Here is a 14,545-nt window from a genome sequence, read left to right on the forward strand (position 1 = left end):
GGAGGACCGGGTGGACACGGCCGCCGCGCCGCGCACCGCCTTGCCGGCCATGCCCCGCGAGAAGCCCGCGCGCAGGGTCAGCGACAGCTTCTTCCGGCCCAGCGTCATGGAGCCCATCCTGGGCCGCACGCAGTACAGCCAACTGCGCAAGAAGAGCTGAGCCCGCTGCCCCCATCGCCCTCCTGGCCCGGCCCACCGCCCCGCCCTGGCCGAGCGCTGGGGCCGTTGTCTCCTGAAAACAAACAGAACCTACATGTCCAAATGAGCGTTGACTTCTTCCAAGTAGTCCCCTTGGGTCCCGAGCCTCATTCCAAGGATGCTGCCAAGGCACACATCATCTTCTGAGCATCCTTTTTGGGTTTAGCTGTCAGAGCCCATTTTTGAGAAGCATCAGACTAGCAGTCTGCTTTAATTCTATGCCTTGTTATTTTTACCAAAAGATTAATTGCCTAACTTGATCTCTCACTTCTTTCACTAAATTTGTGGCCAAGTGACATTTAACTGTTTCCAGTATTTACATCCATCCTCTGTAGACAAATATTTGTCACCAGTGAAAGTGTCACCACCCTAAAGGTTCAAGGAGTAGATCCTGGCACATTTTTAAGCCCTGAATGCAGAGATTCCTCTGAGTATCCAGGCTCTCAGAAGACTACTTTGAGGGGAACAGCAATCAGGTGCAAAAGCTCTTGAGTGTTTATATACATACGAGCATCACTTTCTGAGTGCCCCACACTCTTCACAGGCTGAGTCCTGGCCTGTGCTCTGTAGCGCCACCTTCCTGTTCACAGCTACATTTCCATTTGCACCCTTACTGCTTTCCACCTGCATGTTCACCCTTCCGTCCACTTCTCGAATGCTGGCGCCCCTAGTGCTGGGAGACAGTGGTGATCGTTTGTTATACAGTACAGACCATATATTTGGACTCTATAGCCAGAGTTCATTCCAAGCCCTATTTTTGAAAATGTTAATATTTCGTACATTTGGAAATGCATACATATAAGTTAAAAATTCAAACACTGCCAAAGGATGTGTGCCTTCCTCCCTGAGTTCCCTGGTTTCTCTTCCCCAAAGCAACCATGGTGCCAGTCTCTTCTGTATCTTTCTGATTACGGACTGTGCATGCACAGGCACATGTGTATATACTCCCCACTGTTTACACAAGCTGTGGGAGGTTATACTCAGTGCTGTTTTCACTCAGCAATACATCTTAGAAATCTTTTTTGTATCAGTATCATAAATCCTCCTTGCTCTTTTTAACAGCCACACAGTAAGTGCTTCATAATATAGATGTGCTATGTTTGATTAAACTAGTGCCTTAATCATGGACTTTTAGGTTGTTTCCAATTGTTTGCTCCTTCGAACAGTGCTACAATAAGTGTCTTTATACAAATGTTTCATGTAGATGTGTGCATATATCTATAGGGTAAATTTATAACTTGGAATGATGACATGTCGAGTGAAAGGGAACGTTCACTTTAAACCTTGATAGATAATGCCAAATAGCCTTCCAAACCAAACTCAGTTTTTCTTGTCATCTGCAGCTGCACAGATAATTCTGACACTTCTGTCAGTCCTTTTAGACATCTCTATATATACACTCAGCCCCTATAGGTCCCCCTCAGATCCATGAGCACCCTCTTGGCCGCCACTCTGTGGCACACCTAAGAGTCCAGCTCCCTGTAACTGACTCTGGGCCCTGACAGATCTTTGGTGTAATGAGTCCTTGGCCTTTATCCATGGTTTTGAAATCTGAGGATGCCCAGAATGAGGAGAGGGGAGTGTTGATGGACATACACATATGGACATGGTCATGACCTTGAACTAGTTTTGGGCCCTCTACCCAACCCTCACAATCCACACCACACTCAGCAGTTTCCTGGGGAGGGGGTATGGATCTGGCAAGAGGGGCCCTCAGAAGGTGATATGACATGGCTAAGAAGGCAGTACCAGCCTAGCCCTGGCAGGGTTCCTGTGGGCAGCTGCTGGAGAACTGGCCTCAGGCCTGGTTGTGTAGAGAGAAACACACAGCTATCCTGGGCCCCACCTGCCCATGCTGCTTTCTTCCTGGAGCTCCAGAAACCACACTCCTGACTGTCTACTCCTCCACAGTCCTGTGGCTGCTCCTGCCAGGAGCAACCCAGGAGAACTGTAGAAGTCAGCGCACCCATTGGCCAGACACAGACCCCTCACCCTGTCCTGGACCTCAGCCAGGGTGCCGGAAACCAGTACAGGACAGCCCAGGAAGCAAACAGCTTGCCATGTAAGTCTCTTTTTATTATTAAATAGATGGCAAAGTGCTCTGAGCCTGGCCCTCAGTATTTCTGAATACTTTTTGGTGAGAAATGAGAGCAAAGCCTCTTCTCTAAATGGCAGAAATTTGCCTCATTGGCTCCAGGATGGATGTGGGACTTTGTTCTGACAACAGAACATGTTCTTGCTCATGTGGATGTGAGGGCTCATCCACACTCATCTTTGGTAGCTCTGGACCTCAGGAAGACTTCCCCTTCACACTGGGATGCCAACGTTCCTCTCCAGAGAAATACTCTATCCCCTCTCTTCTATTCCAGCTCATAAAATGCACCTCCAACTCAATCACAGCTTTTAGAGATGGAAAAACAACCATTACAGACATACATTTATCCATGCAATTATTTACCACTTTTTTCTTCCATACTTATCTGGGATCTTAATATCCAAAGGACTTCTGAGCCTGGAGAGAGCTATCTCTGCAACTTGGGTTTTAATGCTCATTGTATTAGCCATAGTTTTCCTAAACATTTAAGCACTTTTGACTTAATCAAACTTATTAAATGCATTAATCAAATTATTTTAAATATTTAAATGTTGATACAAACTAAAAAGTCATCAGCTCCATATTCCAGCCACAGAAAAGAGCAAGGGGGTAGAAGAAATTAAACTTCTGCTTATAACTCACTAGAAAAAACTTAGAGTCATATGGCCACATCTGGCTGAAAGGGAGGATGGGAAATATAGTCTTTATTTGGGGTGGCTATGCATCTAGTTAAAAATCTGAGGTCTTAAAAGGAGGGGAAGTGGATTCTGGTGGTGGGGGGCAACTTGCAATCTCTGCCACACCACTCTCCTGTCAACAGACATTTGGGTTGCTCCTCTATTTCTACTATTACATACTTTTGGCAGTAAACATTGTTATGAGTTGCTTAGGGAATATGATGAAGAGTGGGATTGCTAAGTCATAAAGTATGTGTATTGTTAACTAGATATTGCCAAATTGTCCTCCAACTTGGTTGTTCTGATTTACATTCTCACCAGAAGTATATGAGTCCTCTTATTCAACGTTCTTAACAACACTCGATATTGTCTGGTTTTATCATTTTTGCAAATCTGAAGTGTGTATAATGGCATTTCTTTGTGGACTTAATTCCGTGAATCACAGTGATATTGAACATTGTTTATTATGTTTATCGAATGTTTGTATTTCCCCTCTGTGAAGTGTCTGTCAAAACTTTTGCGCAGTTTTCTATTGGTTGTTTTTCTCATTGATTTTTAGAAGACTTTAATATTTTTTGGATATCAATCCTTTATCAACTCTACGCATCACAAATATGCTCTTCCAGTGTGTGGTTTTTCATTCTCTTTATGGTTTCTTTCAATGAACAAAAGTTCTTAATTTTTACTTAGTCAAAATTATAATTCTTTTCCTTTATGTTTTGCAATTTTGAGTAGTTTTTAAAGCTCTCCCTACCATGAAGTCATGAAGATATTCCCCTGTATTTTCTTCAAATATTTTCATAGTTTTGCCTTTTACATTTAATTAATTTTTATGTATGGTTTAAGTAGGAATCTGATTTTTCTTCCATATGGATAACTGATTATCCTATACTTTTCCTAATTTCTTGAATTTTTAGTTTCTCCTTAATTGAATTGTATACTGTGGGAAGGCTAAGAGTTTCTCGTAGAAGTCAGCTGGAAGCTTCTGACCTGTTGATGTCTGATGCCTGAATGATGCTTTCTTGCATCTAGGTGGAACAGAGGGACCAGGTTCTGCCTCATGTATGGAATAGTCTGGCTTCCCCCGACTCTCAGTTCCGTCGTAGATCAAGTTTCCAAATGTGTTCTATTTATCTATTCCTGTGGCATTAGCACATTGTCTGACTTACAACGGTTTAAAATCTGTTTTCATATCTGGTTGGGCAAGCCCCCCACATTGCCCTTCTGTAGGAGGGCTTTACAACTTCTGGCTCGTTGCTTTTCCATACAAATAATAAAGTCAGCTTGTCAAATTCTACAAAAGGAAAATTTACAGACTCAGCTTGTTTCAATTAACTATAATTATTATTTGCTCTTTTGATGCTCAAATTGTCACAATTTCGCCCCTTTAAGTTGAGGCCTTTGTCCTTTAGGCTGACAACGGACATTCTAAAAGCATGTTTTTTCTGACCACAAAAAAATTATTCCTGTTCTTGACCTAATCCATGGGATCAGCTACTTTTAAAGAGGAATAGTGGTAGCACAATTTGGACCCTGGGTATGCATATCTGATTGTTCCATGTGCATATTGGTGATAGACAGAAAAACACTGCACACCCACTAGTGACAGCTAGAAAAAAGGCATTTCTTTCCAAGGTCATCAATTCACATTGATAGTTCCAGTGAACTTTAACATCACAAAAATCTTTAAAATTACTGTAACAAAAGTTTCAATTTTCTTTTCTCTAAATTTAAGTACCTTAAAATTGTAATTATAATTATACCAAGGTTTCATTGATCATGATCACGTTTTGTTACATTTACATACATAAAGATCCAAGTTTAGTTTTAGGCTTCTTCACATTGAGTCTAAATGAATCTTTTTTGACTGTGTGGTAACAGGCTGCTCCGAATCATTCCAGCTGAGGACCCCAACTTCTTTAGAATATTTCAGACAAACAGAGTAGTTCTATAGCACATCAGAGAACAATGCGGTTTCATCTACTTTTCCCACATGCTTGAATTTTTGGTTTCTCGTAAACTGAATTATATATTGTAGGAAGGGTCATAGCTTCTGGCAGCTTCTAACAGATGAATGTTTGGTACCAGAATGATGGTCCTTCATGATACATGAATCAGTTGACCAGCCTCTCTTAGCTTTGAAAATTCTAGGAGGTGGTTGTGGATATTATGGATGACTTCCTGTATTAGGGTTCTACAGACAAACAGAACCAAGAGGAAGTATATAAATTTATACCAGTAGGAAATATATATACAATTGACCCTTGGACACTGCATAGGTTAGGGGTGCCGACCCTCTGCATAGCTGAAAATCTGAGGGAGATTCCCTGGTGGTCTAGTTGTTAGTGTTGTGGTCTGTGATTCGGCGCTTTAACCGCCATGGCCTGGGTTCAATCCCTGGTTGGCCACGGGGCCAAAAAAAAAAAAAAGAAAAGAAAATCCGAGCATAACTTTACAGTCAGTCCTCTGTACCTGCAATTCTGCATCTGCGGATTCAACCAACAGGGATTGTGTAGTAATATAGTATGTATTTATTGAAAAATATATGAGTATAAGCCGACCTGCACAATTCAAACCTGTGTTGTTCAAAGGTCAACTGTATATATAACCATATATACATATATATATTTTATATTTATATATATATATAAAGAGATTCATTATAAGGAATCAGGTCACAAGATTATGGAGGCTGGTAAGTCCCAAGAACTACAGGCTGAATCAGCAAGCATGGAGACACAGGAGAGCCAGTGGTTTAGTTCCAGTCTAAAGACTGGCAGGCTCAAGACCCAGGGAGAGCCGATATTTCAGTTTGAGTCTGAAGGCAGGAAAAAAGCCAAAGTCTCAGTTAAAAGACAGGCAGGAAAACTCTCCCTTATTTGGAGCAGGGTCAGCCTTTTTGTTCTATTCAGGCCTTCAACTGATTGGATGAGGGCCACCCACGTTGGGGGGCACAATCGGCTCTACTCAAACATATGTTAATCTCATCCAAAAACACCCTCACAGAAACATTCAGAATAATGTTTGACCAAATATTTGGGCACCCCACAGCCCAGTCAAGTTGACACATAAAATTAACCATCACACTTCCCAACATCCATGCATATTCATCTCATGTGCATATTCCAAGCCAACCATAGTTATTCTGTCTCCTTGTCAGTGATGACTTCAGGGGTGGACAGGCCTCAGCCATGATGTGAGGGAAAGCTGATGGTAGGGCTCCTAGGAAAAGTTCCCTTGATCCAAAGACAGTGCTGCGTGACACAATGCTCTCTTCCCCCTCTGGGTGTTTTATGGTTGATGGTGATGGCAGAGGGGAGAAATGGAAAAGCCAGGTCCCTTGTCACTGACTCAACCTGCCCTAGAGCCCTCCTCCCTCTGGTCTCTCTGTTCACCGAGATAACAAATGGCCTATTGTTCAAGCCACTTCAAAGTGTGGTTTCTGCTCCTTGAGGCTGAGGATTTCCTAATATAGATCTATCCTAGGAGACTTGGCAGTTTCTACAGCCTTTAATTATAATGCCTGTTTGTGACAGGCAATCTTCTGTATATATAATAAATTGTTTCGTTACTACCTCAAAGTTTGATTTTTCTAATGACATTTTAAGTCGCAAAGATGTTTCTAGATTTTCATTAAAATTCAACCATGCGTGATGCTCCCAATGCAACCAATCCATCAGAGGTCACAGAGGTGAAGAGACCATCTCTTTCAGGCAGCACGTGGACATTCCTATATCATCTCTCCTGGTGCCAAGTTTCCCTTGGCAATGACTACAAGATGCAACTCAATTTCAGAAATGTTAAAATGAGCGTCTTAAAACTGGAAGCATTTTTGTATGTAGGGAGATGCAAGTTTCTGCTGGTTTTGGGCGGAGGGGTGGTTTAGGGCTGAGAGTGAAAACAGGGATGAGTGGAGAAAGGACTCTGAACCGAGGACAGGATCGTCTGGTATCCAGTTTGGAGGCTTGACGTAAGGAGATGCCATCATGAGGATACTTCCTCATTCTCCAAAGATGTTCTACATACCACTCTGTCCTTTGTGCCTACAAAATGAAAATATGAGCCATATTGATCCACATCCATATTTCTGTTAATGCAAAGACAGTTTTTCCTTTCTTTCTAAAATAACTTGACCAAAAACCTTCATGGGGTGACTATGCCAGGTCTTGGGCCAAGGGAGAGAGACTTGGAGATAAATAAAGCACACTCCATTCAAGGACCTCACAGTTTAGTAAGACAAGTTATAATATGTATAACATATTTGTGTATATTATATATGTATGAACATGCTTGTATATCGTAGTGCTATAGTCTGAATGTTTGTGTCTCCCAAATTCATATGTTGAAATTCTAACCCCCAGTGTGATAGTATTTGAAGGCTCGCCTTTGGGAGGTGATTAGGTCATGAGGGCGGAGCTCTCATGATTGAGATCAGTGCCCTTATAAAAGAGACCCCAGAGAGCTAGCTTGTCCCATCTGCCATGTGGGACACTGTAAAAAGATGGCCATCTAGGAACTGGGGCCTCACCTGACACTGAATCTGCCATCACCAGGATCTTGGACTTCCCAGCCCTCAGAACTGTGAGAAATAAATATTTGTTGTTTATGAGGAACACAGTCTGTGGTATTTTGTTATAGCAGCCTGAGTGGACTAAGCAACATGGAGAGTAATAGTTGGAAGGGTACTTTCCAAAACATGACTATGCTTACCTGTCTCCTTCTGTACTTTCGTGCTTTTTAAAAACATTTTTTTAAAATTGGCATGCATTACTAGGGCAGAAGGGGGACCAGTGATAAGGCTTTGCAGTGGCCCAGGCAAGAGATAGTGGTGGCTTGGGCAGCAAGGTTGTGGAGGATGAAGAGACTTGCCTGGACTGGAAGCTACTGAGGAGGGGGAATCAGGGCTTGGTGGTAGATAGGAGAACAGAGGAGTCAAAGATGGCTTGAGCGATGGGGTGGATGGTGGGGGGCATGCTGGAAGAGATGTTTGGGGGCAGTTTCCTGGTCAGCACCTGCCCAGGTAGATGCAGGATGAATACCTCTGCAGGATTTCCACTGGCTGTTAACACACATAATTGCCTCCCCAACCGGAGAGGTTGGCTAAGAACTCTACAGCAGCTCCCAACTCCCAGTGGCCTCTTCTAGGGGCAGTTGTCCATCCAGGAACCCAAGGCTGGGTGGCAGTGTAATCCACCAGTGGGCCAGTGGATCCCATGCCCATTCCCACCTGGGGGCTTACAAGCCAGAACTGTGAGGCCAGACTTTGTCAGGGCCTGCCCTGGGGTGAGGCTGCCCCCAGCAGGGGGCAGCAGCCATCCTGCTCTCTGCCCAGAATGCTAGAAGGCCTGAATAGGAGCTCCCTCGTGGTTTCATCCATCCACCCACTGCTTGGTGTGAGCGCCCAGGGTGCAGCCAGGGCCTCGGCCACACCGCCGGGAGTGGGCCCCCATCCCAACCCCGAATATCTCAGGGGGGATGAATCCTTCTCAGCTTTAGAAGGGGTAGTGAGATCAGATAAAAAAAAGGGGTGGAGGCTTTGCTGACCTTTGACGGGGCGTGGGGAGTTCTGCGATAGAAGGGTAGCAATGGCGGGAAGGAGGGAAGGTCTGCACTTGAATGAACAAACGAACTAACGAACCAAGAGTAGTTGATTTTTAGGCCACTTTAACCGGAGTCTCAGGGTTAGAAAATCCACCCTCCCCTCCCGGAACGAAAATGTCTCCTAGTTAGTTTTCATTCTCTCACTTGTTACAACTTGCATTATAAAACTTAGGCTCCCCGCTCCAGGAGCTGGTGGACTTCTCCAGCTCGGAGAATCCGGGCGGCCTTGTTGGTCGCTGTGTCCCCAGAATTCGGCGAATAGTGCTCGCAACTCCGGGCGCTGCTGGGGGCCCCCAGGCGGTGCTGGGGGCCCAGGGGTGAGGGGCCCCGCACTTCAGCCCAGGCCACGCCCAATCCCCCGCCCCTCCTGTCCCCGCCCCGCCCCGTCTGCCGACAGACTCCGCGGCGCCGCGCAGCCCGCGCCGCCGCCCCCGAGCGCCCAGGTGGGCGGAGTTGCGGATGAGGGGCGGGATGTTTTGGTGGGCGGGGGTCCCGGTGACGGCATCCGCGCGCGCCGCGCTGGGGCTCAGAACCTGACTGTCTCGCGGCGGGGGACTATACTCACACCGAAGCAGGTGGGTGTGGGCCGGGGAGGGGTGGCGGTCGAGGACCGGGGTGGGAGGGAGGAGGCGCGCGTTTGCCCCCTCCCTGAGCAGGCCTGGACCGGGTGGCACGGTGTCGGCACGCCTGGGGAGCCCTGACCGAGCACGGGGACCTCCCCAGTCCTTGCTTACCAGTGTCCTGGAGGTCCGTGTCTGGGCGGGTGGGAGTCTCCCCTTTCCTAAGTCGGGGGCCTGAGGCCGGCCTTCTGGGCCTGGCCAGATGGAGCTAGCGCCCACGCTGCGAGAGTTGGATTCGCATTTGTAATCACTTCTCCGAACTTTCCGCGAGCTCCTGTCCCGTGCCTGGCGCTTCTGACTCCGGTTCCCCTACCCCGGGCGCCCGACCGCCCCGGTGTTGTCTGGGCGCCTTCGGTGCGCGGAGCACTGTGCCTCGAGCCGGGGTGCGGAGAAGCCGGGACTGCACGGGTCTGGAAAAGCTTTGGGTGAGGGGTGCGCGAAGGCGCCCACAGTATCGCGTGGCAGTTACCGCTGTGGCCCCAGGGCCGGGCACCCAGCAGGCGCTGATGATTGAATGAACGAACGAACCGTTACAGCTGCTGAGAGACGTTAAGTAGTGAAAAATAAAGTGCTGTGACCTGGGGGTGGGGGTAGGGAGTGGTGAGGACTGCGATAAGAGAAGGGAGGAAGGAGATGGGGAAGGTTCCATGGATGAAGATTATTCATCACTATTGGGCAGCTACTAAGCGTCGGACCTTGTGCTGGGTGCTGAAGATGCAGCACGAAGGGGGACAGGAGGGTCCCTGCCTCCCAGCTCCCAGATTGGGACGTGGAGGGGGGGACGACGGGTAATCTGTCTTTTGCAAGGGAAGGGAGTGGTCAGTAGCTGATGGGAGAACCACAGGGCATTGTGTGTGTGTGTGTGCGTGTGCGTGTGTAGTGGCGGGAGCACAGAGCAGAGGCCCCTCCCTGGCTCCCTGAAGGTGGGACCAGCCTAAGCCTGGAGGGATGAGGAGTCTTGGGCAACACTGAGTGTGCTGCAGGCGGAGAAAGGTGGGGTATAGGGGGTAAGTAGTCAAGGTAGGCAGGGCCCATTAAAAGTTTTTTTTTTCCTGTTAAGGTTTTGAATCTCAAGAGCATTAGGGAGTCTCTTTTGGGGGGAGTGTAAATAGGAGAGTGATGTGAGCGCATTTGCATTTCTGAAAAATGCCCCGGTTGCTGCATAGGAAGGTGCAGGGAGGCTGAGGCCAGTGAGGAGGCTGGTAAATGTCATTCCGTTGAGATGTCGGTGGGCAGGATCAGGGCTTTGGTAATAGGATGGAAAGAAGCAGGTGTACTTGATATTTAGAAGATGGGATTGGCAGTATTTGATGGTGGGGGCTTGGTCTCAAGCGGTACGCGGGCCTCTCACTGTTGTGTCCTCTCCCGTTGCGGAGCACAGGCTCCGGACGCGCAGGCCCAGCGGCCATGGCTCACGGGCCCAGCCGCTCCGTGGCATGTGGGATCTTCCCGGACCGGGGCACGAACCCGCGTCCCCTGCATCGGCAGGCGGACTGTCAATCACTGCACCACCAGGGAAGCCCTGCTTTTTTTTTTAAACATCCTTATTGGAGTATACTTGCTTTACAATGGTGTGTTAGTTTCTGCTGTATAACAAAGTGAATCAGCTATATGTGTACATATATCCCCATATCTCCTCCCTCTTGCGTCTCCCTCCCTCCTACCCTCCCTATCCCACCCCTCTAGGTGGTCACAAAGCACTGAGCTGATCTCCCTGTCCTATGCGGCTGCTTCCCACTAGCTATTTTACATTTGGTAATGTATATATGTCCATGCCACTCTCTCACTTCATCCCAGCTTCTCCTTCCGCCTCCCTGTGTCCTCAAGTCCATTCTCTACGTCTGCCTCTTTATTCCTGTCCTGTGCTGACTCTTTTTAAGAAGGTGGAGCAGGGGATGTGAGATGACAAAGGCAGAGACTATGGAAAACCCAATGGGTGTTAGGGAAAAGAGATCCCTGATGTGGTGCTGCTTGTGTGTGTGTCTGTGTGTCTTCCTTCTAGGAGATAGGGTCCCAGGGGAAGGATGCAGCTGGAACACAGAAACCCTTGGATGTTAGGTGGAGGAGTTAGGGCCTTATTTTGCCAGTGATGGGAACCATGAAATGTTACTGTGCAGGATTTTATTGTGGCCCTTGCAGCATCTGGGCATTAGGTTGGGGCACGGAGGATGTTCTGAGTTTTGACCACCCTTCCTTTTAATCCCTGCAAGGTCGGGAGCTGCAGGATCTGGCTCCAGGTCATCTGCAAAGTGAGTCCAGGTGCTGATGGCAAGGGTCTCTTCCTCTCTTCGCAGGGCAGGGAACAGCCTTCCCTCAACATGGGGCTGGAGGCCCAGAGGCTGCCAGGGGCTGAGGAGGCCCCAGTGAGGGTGGCCCTTCGAGTCCGCCCATTGCTGCCCAAGGAGCTGCTGCATGGGCACCAGAGTTGCCTGAGGGTGGAGCCGGGGCACGGCCGGGTCACTTTGGGCCGGGACCGCCACTTTGGCTTCCACGTAGTGCTGGACGAGGACACCGGGCAGGAGGCTGTGTACCAGGCCTGCGTGCAACCCCTCCTCGAGGCTTTTTTTGAGGGCTTCAATGCCACCGTCTTTGCCTACGGTCAGACAGGCTCCGGGAAGACGTACACCATGGGGGAGGCCAGTGTGGGTGAGTGACCCTGCTTGAGGCCCCCTGCCCTTGTTGAGGGTCCTCAGTTTCTCCTGAATTTCTGCCCCTGCCCTCTTGCTGCCATTCTCTGTTGAAGATGAGGATGCTGGGGGAGGGGGGAGGGGCAGGTTTCCTAAACAGATCTGCAGCCCGGAGTGGGACCAGCTGTGTCAGTGGGCTGGGTCGGGCAGGCAGGAAGAGTCCTTGGAGGTGAGTGACCTTCTCAACTCCATAGAGATGGGATCATGCTGTCTGGCTGTGGGGACCTCACGGGGAGGAAGGGCACAGGAAGTTGGCTTGTCTCTGGAGGTTGTTAGGATGGCTGCTGTGGGTCAGGAATCCATGTTCTAATCAGAGTGGTTGGAAGGGGAACTGTCCTGGAAGAGATATGCTTTGGCTGCTGCATAGCAGGGAAGCAGGCTGGTTCCATGAGGCTCTGGAGCAGAGTTTTGGGAGAGATGCTTTGGGCCAACTGAAGGAACTTCCCCCTTTTAAAGAGCATGAACTGCTTTATCCTAGGTTTTAAAAGTGTACATGTTTGTTGTGGAAAATTAGGAAAATACAGAAAACACATACACAAAATAAAACTTACTTGATAATTGCCTTTCAGGAATCACTCACCCTGTTAGCATTTCTTGAAAATTAGTATACGTTAAAAAATGGTATTATAGTGTACCCACTCTTTTGTACCCTGTTTTATTTTCTTAACAGTATATCATGAACATTTCTCTGTATCATTAAATATTCTTCAATCAAAAATTTTAATGGCTGCCTGGCATGCCATTGTGAGTATAAGGTAACTTATTTAACCAGATCCCCTTTTTGGATGTTAGGATGGACACTTAGGATGTTTACATTTTTATTGAGTTATGAGGAAGAATATGTTCTGAATATCTTCTTATTACTTCCTTGGGATAAATTTAGGAGGTCCTTTAGATAACTGAGCATAGACTATGGTAATGAGTCCCCAGGAGTAATCAAGCAAAGGGTATCTGACTGCCTGGCAGGGATGTAGTGGAGGGGATGCTTACATCATGAAAGGGATTGGTTGAACCTTGAGAGGTTGCTTCCAACTCTGAAATTCTGCCTGACCACCCTGGGGCATGGCCTGGCTCAGGCTGCCCAGCCCATCCTGGCCTCTGCTGCTGCCTTCTCCACACTGGAGCCCCATCCTCCAGCTGCTGCTAGGGGCTTCTGGGCCTTGTGGGTGTCACATCCAGCTGAAAGCATGGTGGCAGGAGGCCCTGCGGTGTCTCCTCAGCCTCTCTTCACGAGGACGAGCAGGGCATCATCCCACGGGCCATGGCTGAGGCCTTTAAGCTGATTGATGAGAATGACCTGCTTGACTGTCTGGTGCACGTGTCCTACCTGGAAGTGTACAAGGAGGAGTTCCGAGACCTGCTGGAGGTGGGCACCGCCAGCCGTGACATCCAGCTTCGGGAAGATGATCGTGGGAATGTTGGTGAGGAACTCCTGGGTCTTCCACTGGCTGGGAGCGGGATACCTGGCTTGGGGAGGCTTTACCTGCTTAGGGTGGCTTACCTGTCTGGTGGGGGTACATCCTAACTGGGAAACCAAGCTCTGGAAAGTTTTGCTTTCGCTTCCCGTCCCTACTGAGTTCAGTATACATTGGTGTGCCCAGAGTGATAGGCATTGAGGTAAGCGTGGGGAAGCTGGAGCCCCCTCAAGCCCCAGCCAGTATGGGCAGGACCCCCTGGGCATGGGGAAGGGACCCCTGAGTCAGGAAGAGCTTTAGAGGACCAGCCGTGCTCTGCCTGCTCTCCTGGCTGTCAGTCTCAGGCTGCCCCTGCCCTGGGCTCATGGCCTTCTGTGCCCGCAGTGCTGTGTGGAGTGAAGGAGGTGGACGTGGAGGGCCTGGATGAGGTGCTGAGCCTCCTGGAGATGGGCAATGCAGCACGGCACACGGGGGCCACACACCTCAACCGCCTCTCCAGCCGCTCACACACTGTGTTCACCGTGACCCTGGAGCAGCGGGGGCGCGCCCCCAGCCGCCTCCCCCGACCTGCCGCGGGCCAGCTGCTCATCTCCAAGTTCCACTTCGTGGACTTGGCGGGCTCAGAGAGGGTGCTCAAGACGGGCAGCACAGGCGAGCGGCTCAAGGAGAGCATCCAGATCAACAGCAGCCTCTTGGCGCTGGGCAACGTCATCAGCGCCCTGGGTGACCCCCAGCGCCGTGGCAGCCACATTCCCTACCGGGACTCCAAGATCACCCGGTGAGCCACTGCTGGCCACTGGCCAGAGAAGGGGCCCCAAGAGCCGCGCTAGTCTGTTCTAGCTACTGTCTGGCCTCTGGGGTTGGGGGGAGGCGACTAGGAGATGGGTCCCCATCAGGCGGTTCGAGGTATCCGGCCCATGGGGAAGCACGCCGAGGATCGGACCCGGTTTGGGTTCTGGACCTGGCACGTTGGGGCCCCTAACGCGTCTTGCCTGGCGCCCTCAGGATCCTCAAAGACTCCCTGGGCGGGAATGCCAAGACAGTGATGATCGCCTGCGTCAGCCCTTCCTCCTCGGACTTCGACGAGACTCTCAACACCCTGAACTACGCCAGCCGTGCCCAGAACATCCGCAACTGCGCCACTGTCAACTGGCGGCCTGAGGCCGAGCGGGCGCCCGAGGAGGCAGCCGCTGGCCCGCGGGGGCCGCCTAGACACCGCTCGGAGACGCGCATCATCCACCGGGGCCGGCGC

The 14,545-nt window shown here is 49.4% G+C and overlaps 2 protein-coding genes across 2 annotated transcripts in view; both read left to right on the forward strand.

The window, feature by feature from the left end:
* The window catches only part of PLIN1 (perilipin 1), an 11,111-nt gene extending 10,951 nt beyond the window's left edge, over positions 1-160 (forward strand). The window contains 1 exon segment of the mRNA XM_024766540.1: positions 1-160. This exon segment is cut by the window's left edge and continues 29 nt beyond it. Within this exon segment, the coding sequence (XP_024622308.1) occupies positions 1-160 (160 nt within the window).
* An 8,883-nt stretch (positions 161-9,043) lies between these two features.
* The window catches only part of KIF7 (kinesin family member 7), a 16,687-nt gene continuing 11,185 nt past the window's right edge, over positions 9,044-14,545 (forward strand). Inside the window, exons 1-5 of the mRNA XM_024766479.1 lie at positions 9,044-9,146; positions 11,486-11,837; positions 13,099-13,299; positions 13,678-14,071; positions 14,299-14,541. Of these exons, the coding sequence (XP_024622247.1) occupies positions 11,510-11,837; positions 13,099-13,299; positions 13,678-14,071; positions 14,299-14,541 (1,166 nt within the window). The 5' untranslated portion in view covers positions 9,044-9,146; positions 11,486-11,509. The remainder of the gene's footprint in view (positions 9,147-11,485; positions 11,838-13,098; positions 13,300-13,677; positions 14,072-14,298; positions 14,542-14,545) is intronic.

The sequence above is a fragment of the Neophocaena asiaeorientalis genome, unplaced genomic scaffold (genome assembly GCF_003031525.2).
Source record: "Neophocaena asiaeorientalis asiaeorientalis breed wild unplaced genomic scaffold, Neophocaena_asiaeorientalis_V1.1 scaffold346, whole genome shotgun sequence".
NCBI lineage: Eukaryota > Metazoa > Chordata > Mammalia > Artiodactyla > Phocoenidae > Neophocaena > Neophocaena asiaeorientalis.